This window comes from Lepus europaeus, chromosome 9 (assembly GCF_033115175.1).
Source record: "Lepus europaeus isolate LE1 chromosome 9, mLepTim1.pri, whole genome shotgun sequence".
NCBI lineage: Eukaryota > Metazoa > Chordata > Mammalia > Lagomorpha > Leporidae > Lepus > Lepus europaeus.
In genome coordinates, this window is record NC_084835.1 from 24,051,864 (window position 1) to 24,064,457 (window position 12,594).

At 61.3% G+C, this 12,594-nt stretch overlaps 2 protein-coding genes across 8 annotated transcripts in view; one reads left to right on the plus strand and one right to left on the minus strand.

The window, feature by feature from the left end:
• RNF123 (ring finger protein 123) overlaps positions 1–12,590 on the plus strand; it is a 34,455-nt gene extending 21,865 nt beyond the window's left edge. For 5 of the 7 annotated variants that reach the window (XM_062200877.1, XM_062200879.1, XM_062200875.1 and 2 more), the window contains exons 27-37: positions 4,510–4,687; positions 5,740–5,814; positions 5,963–6,050; positions 6,144–6,231; positions 6,318–6,402; positions 7,623–7,762; positions 7,856–8,044; positions 8,131–8,206; positions 8,332–8,416; positions 11,649–11,791; positions 11,925–12,590. In XM_062200877.1, the coding sequence (XP_062056861.1) occupies positions 4,510–4,687; positions 5,740–5,814; positions 5,963–6,050; positions 6,144–6,231; positions 6,318–6,402; positions 7,623–7,762; positions 7,856–8,044; positions 8,131–8,206; positions 8,332–8,416; positions 11,649–11,791; positions 11,925–12,394 (1,617 nt within the window). In that variant the 3' untranslated portion in view covers positions 12,395–12,590. The remainder of the gene's footprint in view (positions 1–4,509; positions 4,688–5,739; positions 5,815–5,962; positions 6,051–6,143; positions 6,232–6,317; positions 6,403–7,622; positions 7,763–7,855; positions 8,045–8,130; positions 8,207–8,331; positions 8,417–11,648; positions 11,792–11,924) is intronic. The other 2 variants (XM_062200881.1, XM_062200880.1) reach the window with 2 other exon arrangements.
• On the minus strand, positions 8,684–11,032 carry AMIGO3 (adhesion molecule with Ig like domain 3). Its single transcript, XM_062200886.1, has one exon. It carries the CDS (start codon positions 11,022–11,024, stop codon positions 9,507–9,509), a length of 1,518 nt encoding a protein of 505 aa, XP_062056870.1. The 5' UTR covers positions 11,025–11,032; the 3' UTR covers positions 8,684–9,506.
• Positions 12,591–12,594: the final 4 nt, after the last annotated feature.

Here is a 12,594-nt window from a genome sequence, read left to right on the forward strand (position 1 = left end):
GCCCAGAAATGGATGCAAGTCTCCCGTGAGGTTGGCAGAGACCCAAATACTTGAGCCGTCCTCTGCTGCCTCCCAGGGTGAGCGTTAGCAGGAAGCCGGCTCAGAAGCAGAGGAGCCAGGCCTTGAACTGGGCACTCTGATACAGGACACTGGCTTCCCAACTGACATTCTAACCACTGGACTAAACACCTCCTTGTTTTTAAATTTTTGTTGCATTGTGATTCTGAAAGTTTGTTTGGTTTTTAAATTTATTTGAGAAACACAGAAAGAGCTCCCATCTCCTGATCTATTTCCCAAATACCTGTAATGACGGAGACTAGGCTGAGTCAGGCAGGGACCCAGATGTCCATCCAGGTCTCTGCAGCGGCAGGAGTCCAGTTCCTGGTGCCTCTGAGGGTCTGCAGGCTGAAGTCAGGAGCTGGAGCGTGCGCTCCGGGGTGGGCTGCAGGGGCTGACTGCTGGGCCAAACGCCTGCCACCTCACATGTTTTATTGTTGCGAAGTTTGAGATCAGGAGCGTGAGACTTCCCACACCTGTTTTAAGTCCTTTGCAATTCCAAATGAATTTCTGGATGGGTTTTTATTTCTCTCTTTTTTTAAAAAAAAGACATTTATTCAAAAGTCAAGTTACAGAGAGAGAGGGAGAGACAGCAAGCAAGCGAGCTCTCATCCATTGGTTCACTCCCCAGATGGTCACAGCGGCGAGAGCTGCGCCAGGCTGAAGCCGGGAGCCAAGGAGCTTCTTCCAGGTCTCCCACACGGGTGCAGGGGCCCAAGCACTTGGGCCATCCTCTACCGCTTTTCCCTGGCCATTAGCAGAGATCTGGATCAGAAGTAGAGCAGCCAGGACACGAACTGGCGCCCATATGGGATGCCAGCCTCATAGGAGGCAGCTTCACCTGCTACACCACTGCACCGGAATGGGTGGGTTTTTCTCTTTCTGTAAAAAATACAGTTGGGATTCGGATAGGGATTGCAGTGAACCTGTAGATTCCTTTGGGCAGTGTTGATATCTTAACAACATTAAGCGGGGCCGGCGCCGTGGTGCAGTAGGTTAATCCTCCGCCTCGGCACCAGCATCCCATATGAGCGCCGGTTCTAGTCCCGGCTGCTCCTCTTCCAATCCAGCTCTCTGCTGTGGCTTGGTAAAGCAGTAGAAGATGGCCCAAGTCCTTGGGCCCCTGCACCCGCATGGGAGACCTGAAAGAAGCTCTTGGCTCCTGGCTTCAGATTGGCGCAGCTCCGTCCTTTGCAGCAATTGGGGAGTGAACCAGCAAATGGAAGACCTCTCTCTTTCAATCTCTCTGCCTCTCCTCTCTCTGTGTAACTCTTTCAAGTAAAAATAAATAAATAAATCTTTAAAAAAAACAACATTAAGCTCACAGTGCATGAACACAGGTTTCCCTCCATTCATTAGATGCTTAACTTGTTTCAGCCACATTTTGTTTGGTTGTGTTTATTCCTAAGTATTTCGCTATTTTTGATGCTATTATAAGTGAAATTGTTATCTTGATTTGCTTTTGGGTGGTTCCTTGTTGGTGTAGACACGCACAACTTATTTTTTGTGTGTTGATTTTGTGTCCTGCGACTTTGCTGGATTTGTTGATTCTGACAGGTGTGTGTGACCTTAGAGTTTTCTCCATTTCACTTCGTGTCTGCGAACCACATTCTCCTCCTGTTTGGCTGCTTTTTATTTCTTTTTCTTGCCTAGTTGCTCTGGCTAGGTATTCCAGTTACATGGTGAATAGAAACAGAGGAAGCAGACATTCTCACCTTGCTCTTAGCCTTAGAGTTTGCAGGCTTGCACTGGCGTTGCAGGCCTTTTCTTGTTTGACCTTTCTTGTGTTAAAGTAGCTTCTGTATTCCCCGCCCTGCCCTCAGCACTAGGCGTCTCCTCACTCAGCTTCTCCTGTTAGGGAAGGAGAAGCCCCAGGAGGCCCTTCCTTGCCACTGCCTGCGCCTACAGCTGCCGTGTCTCCGTGTCTCAGCTCCCTCACCCTGCCTCCCCGCTCTGCCGGCCCGGGGTCTTCACTTTCCAGAAACAGTCCTGTCGGTCGGTCGGTCGGTCGGTCTGTCTCTGCCCACCTTCTGCCCACGTCCCCGCGCTTGCTGGCCTCCGCCTGCACTGCTGTCATCACCTCCTCCCGCCCAGGCCCACCCTGCGACCTCCTGCTTACAGGCATAGGGCGTGTCCAGACGCCCCGCCCCTACAGCTCTGGGATGGAGAGGCCTGACACAGCCTCCGGGAGCCACACTGTGGCCTTCCCTTAGCAGTTTTGTTTTGTTTTTGATTTATCTTTTCGGTCCAGATTTCCATGACTTTTTTAAAATTCATTCACCTATTTGAGGCCAGCGCCGCAGCTCACTAGGCTAATCCTCCGCCTGCGGCGCCGGCACACCGGGTTCTAGTCCTGGTTGGGGCACCGGTTCTGTCACGGTTGCTCCTTCTCCAGTCCAGCTCTCTGCTGTGGCCCTGGAGGGCAGTGGAGGATGGCCCTGCACCCGCATGGGAGACCAGGAGAAGCACCTGGCTCCTGGCTTCGGATCAGCGCAGCATGGCGGCCATTTGGGGGGTAAACCAACGGAAGGAAGACCTTTCTCTCTGTCTCTCTCTCTCACTGTCTAACTGCCTCATTCATCTATTTGAAAGGTAGAGTTACACAGAGAGAAGGAAAGGCAGAGCCGTCTTCCATCCACTGATCCTTTCCCCAGATGGCCACAACAGCTGGGGCTGGGCCAGGCTGAAGCCCGGAGCCTGGAGCTCCATCTGAGTCTTCTACCTGTGTGCAGGGGTCCAAGCCCAGGGCCATCCTCTGCTGCCTTCCCTGGCACATGTGCAGGGAGCTGGATTGGAAGTGGAGCAGCCATGACTCAAACCAGTGCCTATATGGGATGCCGGCAGTGCAAACAGCAGCCTAACCTGCAGCCCACAGTGCCAGCCCCCTCCATGACCTTTATAAAAAAAAGTTTCTTTTTCTTTTTTTTTTTTTTTTAAGATTTATTTATTTGAAAGAGGAGAGGCAGAGAGAGAGAGAGAGAGAAAGGTCTTCCATCCGATGGTTCACTCCTCAGTTGGAGTTGGCTGCAACAGCCAGAGCTGCGCCAATCCGAAACCAGGAGCCAGGAGCTTCCTCTGGGTCCCCCTTGCCGGTGCAGGGGCCCAAGGCCTTGGGCCATCTTCTACTGCTTTCCCGGGCCATAGCAGAGAGCTGGATGGAGGTAGAGCAGTTGGGATTCGAACCAGTGCCCAGATGGGATGCCAGCGCTTTAGGCCAGGGTGTTAACCCACTGTGCCACAGCGCCAGCCCCAAAAGTTTATTTTCTTTTTCTTTCTTTCTTTTTTTTTTTTTTTGACAGGCAGAGTGGACAGTGAGAGAGAGAGACAGAGAGAAAGGTCTTCCTTTGCCGTTGGTTCACCCTCCAATGGCCGCCGCGGTTGGCGTGCTGCCACCAGTGCACCGCGCTGATCCGATGGCAGGAGCCAGGTGCTTCTCCTGGTCTCCCATGGGGTGCAGGGCCCAAGCACTTGGGCCATCCTCCACTGCACTCCCTGGCCACAGCAGAGAGCTGGCCTGGAAGAGGGGCAACCGGGACAGAATCCGGCGCCCCGACCAGGACTAGAACCCGGTGTGCCGGCGCCGCAAGGCGGAGGATTAGCCTAGTGAGCCGCGGCGCCAGCTAATTTTCTAATTTCCATTTATTTGAAAGGCAAAGCAGCAGAAAGATAAAGTGAGAGAGAGAGGTGCACTTTCCAGATGCCTGCAGTAGCCAGGACTGGGCCAGGCTGGGGCCAGGAGCCTGGAGCTGAGTCTGGGGCTCCCACATGGGTGGCAGCACTTGGACCATGCTCTGCTGCCCCTTAGATTAGCAGGAGGCTGGGTCAGAAATGGAGCACCTGGGACTCGAACCAGGCCTCCCGTGTGGGCTGCTGGCCGCCTTAGCCGCGAGTACCCTGCTGCCCCTGCCCCACACCACCTGCCGTCTTTGGCAGGCTTTGTCTGTCTTCTGTGGCCTCGCCCTGTGGCGCTCACACTGACCCCCACCCCCATCTTCCTCTCCTTGGAGCTGCAGAACACAATTTCTCTTTGTCTGCTCCGCCCTGCCTTGCTCTGAGCCACTTCCCCTGCTCTGGTCTGAGCTACACCCCCTCTGCCCAGCAGCAGGCCTGCTTCTGTAGTGCTGCTGACCTCCATGGAGGCCCCACTACGCCAAGCCACATGGACCCCACAGCGCAGCGGTGCATTCCCAGCCTGGGCCGGGCCGAGGCTGTGGCTCCCTCACGGCCTGTCCTGCCCTGCACTAGGCACCTGTGGTCGTGAGCACCTCTTGCAGTCCTGGGTCTCACCTGTCCTCAGCGCTGCCCTCCCCAGGCCCCATGCACGCCTGTTGCCTGCCCCTGCCCACACTTCGTGCAGTCCAGTTCTCCGTCTGATGTTCTGGCCCCAGGGAGGTCGTTCCTGATCCCCTGGCTGTGCCTAGCAGCCCAGCGGCCCCCGTGTGCTCTCTGCAGGAGAAGATGTTGGACATCTACTGGCTGCTGCGCGTCTGCCTGCGCACCATCGAGCATGGCGACCGCACGGGTTCTCTCTTTGCTTTCATGCCCGAGTTTTACCTGAGTGTGGCCATCAACAGCTACAGTGCTCTCAAGAACTACTTTGGCCCTGTGCACAGCATGGAGGAGCTCCCAGGTAACGGGACCACTCTGGCTGGGGCGAGGGGAGAGTGGCACAAAGGGGGCCTCTAGCACGAGCCCTGGTCTGGGCCACCCCTGCCCCGCAGCGTGCACCCCACAGGGACAAGGGGCAGCAGGTTCCTGCTTGTGTCAGCCCACAGCCGACATTTGCTCTCTTCCCTGGCACCTGCAGCCTCAGGACCAAGTGCTCCTCCCCGGGCCAGGCAGAGTGCAGGGTGAGGGACCCACGGCCTTCACCCCCACTTCCTCCCCTTCCTGGTTCTGCCAAGTGGCTGCCGTGCCCGAGTGTGGCAGGGGTCAGCGTGGAATGGCTCACTTCGGGGCTTCTAGCAGACACTGACTCCAGGCTGGGCCGGGCCGGGCCGGGCCGGGCACCTGAGGTTTAGGTCGGGCTGTGAGCTGTCGGGCCTCTGGCCTGCCTGGTGCTGCACCCTGGCCTCGGCGTGGGCTTTGTATACAGAGGCAGAGCTGTGGGTGCAGCTCATCAGGTACATGTGCTGACACGGGTTTGAGTCCAGGACCTGTCCTCCCCGCTCCCGTGAGTCTGTGCCTTTGCCCCTTCCCCAGCGGCCAGTGAGTGCCATGCGCCATGTCCCCCGATGCCACCCTTGGTCCAGACTGGCGCTGGGAGCCCGTTCTGGATCCTTCCACCCTGCCAGGGGCATTCCTGCCTCAGGATCCCCCACTCCCAGCTCCCAGTTTTTTGTTTTTATTTATTTATTTATTTATTTGAAAGAGTTACAGAGGTAGAGGCAGAGAGGTCTTCCATCCGCTGGTTCGCTCCCCAAATGGCCACAATGGCCAGAGCTGAGCCTATCTGAAGCAAGGAGCTTCCCCTGGGTCTCCCACACGGGTGCAGGGGCCCAAAGACTTGGACCATCCTCTGCAGCTTTCCCAGGTGCATTGTCAGGGAGCTGGATTGGAAGTGAAGAAGGTGGGACTAGAACCGGTGCCCATATGGGATGCTGGCTCTGCAGGCCAGGGCTTTAACCCACTGAGCTCTGGCACCAGCCCCTTGCTCCCAGTTCTTACTACACACCCTTGCAGGCTACGAAGAGACCCTCACACGCCTGGCCGCCATCCTTGCCAAGCACTTTGCCGACACCCGCATCGTGGGCACTGGTGAGAAGCCCTACAGAGGGCCCAGGGGATGGGGTTGGGCTGGCAGCCCTGGTGGGCTGCTTTCCATTCAGAATGCAGCCTTTTGGGCATAAGACGTGTGGCCAGGGCTCTGGCCAGGCACTTGTTGAGGCCCGGCCTATCCTGGCAGACATCCGAGATTCGCTGATGCAGGCCCTGGCCAGCTATGTGTGCTACCCACACTCCCTACGGGCTGTGGAGCGGATCCCCGAGGAGCAGTGAGTGGGGGTCTGGGGGGAGGCACACACGCCCTGCCCTGCACACGCCGTGCCCAGCCTCACCCTGGGCCTGCCACCCATTTGCCCTCACAGGCGTATTGCCATGGTGAGGAGCCTCCTGGCTCCCTATGAGCAGCGGCCTTGGGCGCAGACCAACTGGATCCTGGTGCGACTCTGGAGGGTAAGCCTACTTGGCTGGAGGTGGCTGTGGCCAGCTGGATGGAGAGGTTGCCCTGCTCTGCTGATCACTACCGTCCCGTCCCCCAGGGCTGTGGGTTCGGGTACCGCTACACACGGCTGCCACACCTGCTGAAAACCAAGCCCGAGGATGCCAGTTTGCCCAGCCTGCAGAGTAAGTATCGGGTCAGGTGAGTGCCCACTGCTCTTGGGCTCTTGGAGGCCCTACCAGCCTCTCTCCTGGCCTTGTGCTAGGCCCGGAGCCCCTGCCTGTCCTCTGGGGTTTCCGTTTTCTCCGTGTCCTTCCAGCCCAGGGACTCTGGGCTGCTCCCTCTTGCTCCTCAGCCCCATGTGTGCTTTCTGGGCCTGCACACCTGCAGGGGTCACTGTGAGGAGGCCCCATCCCTCCAGCCCCCGCAGCTCCTGCAGTGAGCTCTTTCCCTCGCCCTCCGAGCCAGCTCCTTGACCTCTGGCCTTGTCCCAGCACCATGTCCTTTTGCTCCTTGTCATCTGCTGGTCCCAGAACCAGGGTTTGGCTTAAGCCTTGGACACATGGCGAGGGCATGGAGGCACAGATTGGAGGCCGGCCAGAGTCCCAGAGGGTGCTCATGGGCTTCCTGGAGGAAGGGGCATTTGGGAACAGAGGCTGTGCTGTCGAGGGTCCAGCAAAGTCTTGCGAGCCTAAGCCCTTCACCACAGCCTGGCCCAGGGTTCTGGGCTGTCTAGCTTGCAGAGGGCCCGCCACGTGGCTCTCTCGGCCACCTGCTGTGTCTCTGCCCTTGGGGACTGTGTCTTGGTCTGAGAGGTGTCCCCACAGACGCCAAGTGCCTTGTACAAAGACACAGCAAGTCCTTGCCGATTGTCTTGGTCCTGTCTCCGGGGCGGAACTGAACCGCAAGCGGATACCAGCCTGCTGCGGTAGGGACTATTGATTGGCACCAGGACAGGAGGGGAGGCGTGCGGGCCAGCTGCGGCTGAGAGCTCTGGTTACTGCTGCCCGCCAGCCCAGACGTGGCGCCCACCTCCTCGGCTGCGTGCCAAGGCCGGGCCAAGGGCGGCAGAGGAGCACAACAGAGGACAACAGGAATAGGAGTCGGCTCTTGGAGGTGGCTTTGAAATCAGCGGGAAGGATCCGAGTCACCCTGTCTAGGTCTGACCCAGAGTTTCAGAGATGGGCCCAGAGCTGTGTAGCTACTCTCTGCCTAGGAGAGGGCTGTGTTGCGGGAGCTTGTGGTCGTACAGCCAAGGGAGAGGGTGGGTTTAGCCCTAAACCCCGGCCCCTGTCCTCATGACCTGAGCATTCCCAGGGGCCATCTGTGCTTAGGGCAGTGGGGACGGACCGCAGGGGCCCCTGTCCTGGAGCCCCTGCCGACGCCAGCTGCCTGTGTCCCGCAGAGCCCTGCCCCTCCACGCTGCTACAGCAGCACATGGCAGACCTGCTGCGGCAGGGCCCCGACGTGGCGCCCAGCTTCCTCAACAGCGTCCTGAACCAGCTCAACTGGGCCTTCTCTGAGTTCATCGGCATGATCCAAGAGGTGGGCCGCGGTGGGGCTGCGGGCCAGGGGGTCGCGGGGCCTCTGCGGTCAGTCGGGCTGTCACTGCTGCCCGTTCATGTGCTGGGGGCTCAGATCCAGCAGGCTGCTGAGCGCCTGGAGCGAAACTTCGTGGACAGCCGGCAGCTCAAGGTATGTGCCACCTGTTTTGACCTCTCGGTCAGCCTGCTGCGTGTCCTGGAGATGACCATCACCCTGGTGCCCGAGATATTCCTCGACTGGGCCCGGCCTACCTCTGAGATGTTGCTGCGGCGTCTGGCACAGGTGTGTCCATCTGGGCAACGAGGGCGGGACCCCAGGGACGCCCCGATGCGAGCCTACCCATCCACCAATGGACTATGCCCTCACAGCTGCTGAACCAGGTGCTGAACCGGGTGACAGCTGAGCGGAACCTGTTTGACCGTGTGGTCACCCTGCGGCTGCCTGGTGAGGACCTGGATGCCCGGCTCCCGGCGGCCTGTCTGCAGCAGGACGGCCAGGCTTGCCCTCGAGTCAGCCAGGCCTGGGGCTGTGGGCCACCCGGGGTCATCCCTTCCCTACCTTTCCCTTAGGCCTGGAGAGCGTGGACCACTACCCCATTCTGGTGGCAGTGACGGGCATCCTGGTGCGGCTGCTGGTGCATGGTCCGTCCTCAGAGTGAGTGCTGGGGGCGGGGCCCCCTGTGGGAGCTGCGTTTGTCTGTCGTGGAGATGGGACTCAGTACAGGGTTTGGAGCAAAGGGAAGAGGGTGAGGCTTGAACTGCCCAAACAGCCGGTGGGCAGAAGCAGGGACCCGCGCAGGGCAGGGTTTGTGGCCGTGCCTCAGGCAGGGTGGGAGAGCAGGATGAGGGGCAGGGCCTCCTTCACTGGCAAGGAGCGCTGCTGGACCCAGGCCTCGGACGCGCAGTGCCCCCCGCACCTGCCAAGGCTCCGGCATGAGCATGCACTGTCTTTTATTAAGAAACTCCACAACCGCAGGGGCCAGGACACCCGTGGATTCCCAACTCAACCCCCAGCCTCGAGGGCTCCCCAGGCCCCCTTCCTGCTTCCCTGATTCTAGCAGTGCTGAGATGCACATGAGCCCGGCACCGCCCTAGCTATTAGACTGCAGCCCGCGCCAGCGCTTAAGAGGCCCCTGCCCTCGAGGGACGTGGAGTTCCGGCCGCGCTCCCAGCCTGGAGAGCTCGGCAGGCTTTTTACTGCTGGATGCCCTGCACTGCGGCCCCATGAGCCCAAGGGACAGGCTGTGGTCGACGCTCTGCCCAGAGGGCATGGCGCTCGGGCTGCGGCTCAGCCGGGCACCACGGGCTGTGGGTGGCGCTTCTGGCCGCTTGACATGCTGAAGCTTTCAGCAGGGAGGTGGCGGGGAGGGGCAAGTTGTGTCGTCCCGAGGAGAGGTCTGTCTCCCTGCCGTCCGGAAGGGGAGGGGCTCATTGTCCCTCGGAGCCTCTCCTTAGATCTGAGCCACCCTCCTGGGCAAGCTGCTGCAGCCTGTTGGGAGGCCTGGAGCTGCAGTGCCAGGGCGCTAACAGCACTCAGTTCCTGCCGGGCGGGCGCAGGGAGCGTGCGGGGAGAGCAGCACTACAGGCCCTGCGAGGCCGAGGCGCAGGCGCGCTAAGGCCGCCCCCTCTGCCCGCACGCGAGGCCATCGTGGTTTAGGTCGCGGCCCACACGGGATGCTGGGAGACCCTGCGGAGCTTTCCAGCAGCTTCTGGCAGTTCTCTGCCCGCGGCAGGGGCAGGGCCACCTAGTTCATCATGAGCCCCTCAGAGCCCGTGGAGCTGGCAGACTCGGAGCTGGCCTTGAGGTGCAGGCCCACCGGGTTGTAGAGCTCCAAGTCCTCGGCGACGGCCAGCTGCACGCGTCCATTGAGGCCCCTCCTGCCCGGCTCCAGAAAGACCACGTGCTTGTGGACGCTGGCCTTGCGGCTGGGTCCGTCTGGGGGCGTGGTGCTGAGCACCGAGGACTGTGCACTGAGCTGCTGCAGCGGGCTGGGCGCGCGAGGCCAGGGGCAGCAGCAGCGGCAGGTTCTGCGGCAGCAGCGGCAGCAGGTGCGGCAGGGCGGGGCGAACAGGTAGAGCAGCACCAGCACCAGGCCCACGGCACAGCCCAGCAGCGTGGTGAAGCCCGTGTTGAAAGCCTCTGGCTCCGGGCGCGGGAAGTGCACGCTCACGTTGTACTCGAGGGTCTGGTTGTGGTGTAGGTGCGGCCCGGCGGCCAGGCACACGAACACGCCTGCGTGCTGCTGCTGCACCTTGCCTATGGCCAAGCTGCCATCGGGCAGCACCGCAATGCTGCCGTCGCGAGAGCCGGGCGCCACGAGCAGCTCGTGCTGCGGTGACACCCAGGCGACACGCACGGCCGGGGTGCTGGTGTTGCAGTGTAGCCTCAGGGACCGCCCCATCTGCGCGTGCAGCAGCTCTTCCGGTGGCTCGAGGCCCGGGGCTGGGGCAGCCGAACAGTTCTCAAAGATGCGGCTGTGCTGGAAGAAGCGCACGCGGGAGGCGGGCACCTTGAAGGCGAGGCACGTGTACTCGCGGGCGAAGTCGCGCACAGCGCTGAGGCCCCGCTGGTGCCAGCGCTGCAGCAGGTGGTGCAGGCGGCAGTCGCAGGGCAGCGGGTTGTTGTGCAGGTAGAGGCCGTTCTTGAGGAAGGCCGGCAGCGCGGCCAGCCCGGCGACGGAGATGTGCCCCAGCCGGTTGGAGGAGAGGTCCAGCGTCCGCAGGTGCGGCGCGCCCAGGCCGTGCAGGTGGTCGAACGAGAAGGCTGCGAGTTCGTTGCAGCCCAGGTAGAGTCTGCCCAGTGCGCGCAGGCCATGGAAGGCGTGCTCGTCCAGGTGCGCCAGGCGGTTATTGAACAGGAACAGCGTCTCCAGAGCCCCCAGCCCGTCGAGGTCGTGGCGGCCAAGGACCCGCAGTGCGTTGGACGATAGATCCAGCAGCCTTAGGCTGCTAGCGTTGGTGAAGACGCCGCGACCCAGCGCATCCAGCGCGTTGTGGTCTAGGCGCAGGGTGTGCAGCCGGGAGAGGGGCGCCAACCAGCCGGGGCGCAGCCGCTGGAGCGCGTTGTGGCTCAGGTCGAGGTCTGCGGCCGCGGCAGGTAACGCGCCCGGTACGTCCTGCAGCCCCAGACCTGCGCAGCTCAGCAGGTCGGCGGCGCAGACGCATCTGTAAGGGCAGTTGTGGGGCGCAGCAGGCAGGGAGCCCTCAGTGCCCAGCCCGACACGCAGCATGCACAGCACTGCGCCCAGCAACAGCCAGGCCATGGTGGCGGCAGTGGCCGGGGGGTCGCAGCTCCTGGACTCACCCACTCTCGCCGTGGTTCAAGGGACGGCCCATGGCCGAGGCGGCACCAGGCGCGCTGCACCCGCTCCACGGCCCCCAGCGGGAGGCGGGGCCGCGCTGCACTCTGTACTCGTGTCGGCTCTCCTAGCCCTCTCCCGGTGCTTCCCTGCTCGGGCTCCTAAATACTCCCCGGGAGGCCATGGCTCAGGGGGCGGGGCGCTCGGCTCCCATTGGTTTCCATCGCAAGGGGCGGAGCGGCTGCATCCCGGGTGGCCGCCAGAGGGGGCGCGAGCAGAGGGCCACTATTCCAAGGGCAGTGGTTGGGAATCCGGCAAGAACGTCTCTAAGCTGCTATTCGGGTTTGTGTTTATTTGAAATAGCTTGGAAGGGTTAATGTACTGTGGGCTTTGAGTATCTTACGGTGGCCTGGCTATGTAGGATCTTTCTGGAATCCGGGACCTCAGTTGGAGGGTTGGCTAAGCAGCAGGGAGATGAAAAGGCCAAAGTGGGTGCTAAGGATGGTCTGAATTGCCACACCCCCTGCTCCCTGAGGCTCCTGTCTGGCCCCAAGCCTTCTCACTGCCCTTAAACCCTCCCCTTCCTAGGACAGAGCGAGCCACGTCCGTGCTCCTGGCTGACCCCTGCTTCCAGCTCCGCTCCATCTGCTACCTTCTGGGGCAGTCAGAGCCCCCGGCACCTGGCGCTGCCCTGCCTGCCCCTGACCGGAAGCGCTTCTCCCTGCAGAGCTGTGAGTGGCCCAGGGCAAGACCAGAGACTGGGCGTGGTCTGCAGTCCCAAGAACAGCCGGCTCCCAGACTGGGACACGGGAGGCACTAGGCTTGAGGGCCGTACTGGGCCTGACCCCACCTCCTGCTCCCCAGATACTGATTACATCAGTGCTGAGGAGCTGGCCCAGGTGGAACAGATGCTGGCGCACCTGACCTCCGCCTCCGCCCAGGCAGCAGCTGCTTCCCTGGTGAGTAGGAGCGCCGCACGCCCACAGACAACAGTGTCCACCCAAGCTGAGCCCGCCCTAACGCTCCCTCCTACAGCCCACCAGCGAGGAGGACCTCTGCCCCATCTGCTATGCCCACCCCATTTCTGCCGTGTTCCAGCCCTGTGGCCACAAGTCCTGCAAGTAAGTAGCCTCCAGGCACCTGCAGGTCGGGGCACAGGGAGCCCGGGCAGCGCTCACCCCCTGCCCCCGCCCTGGTGTTGCAGAGCCTGCATCGATCAGCACCTGATGAACAACAAGGACTGCTTCTTCTGCAAAGCCACCATCGTGTCTGTAGAGGACTGGGAGAAGGGAGCCAGTGCTACCGCCACCGCCGCCACCTCCTCGGCTGCCTAGCCCACGCATCTGGAACCTCCGCCCTCGGGCCCAGACCCCAGGCTGGGCCCTATTTATGAGCGCCCCTCCCCTGCCCCCTCCAGCCTCCTGCCTGTGTGTGTAGTCTGACTGGTGGGAGCCTAGCCGCGGCCCTAACTGCCTGAGCTGAACAGGAGTCAGGGCCACAGCGCGCATTAAATTATTATTCCAGACAGCCCTGG

Coding starts and splice junctions, on each gene's coding strand:
- AMIGO3 (XM_062200886.1), bottom strand. CDS start 11,024: ATGGCCTGGCTGTTGCTGGGCGCAGTGCTGTGCATGCTGCGTGTCGGG.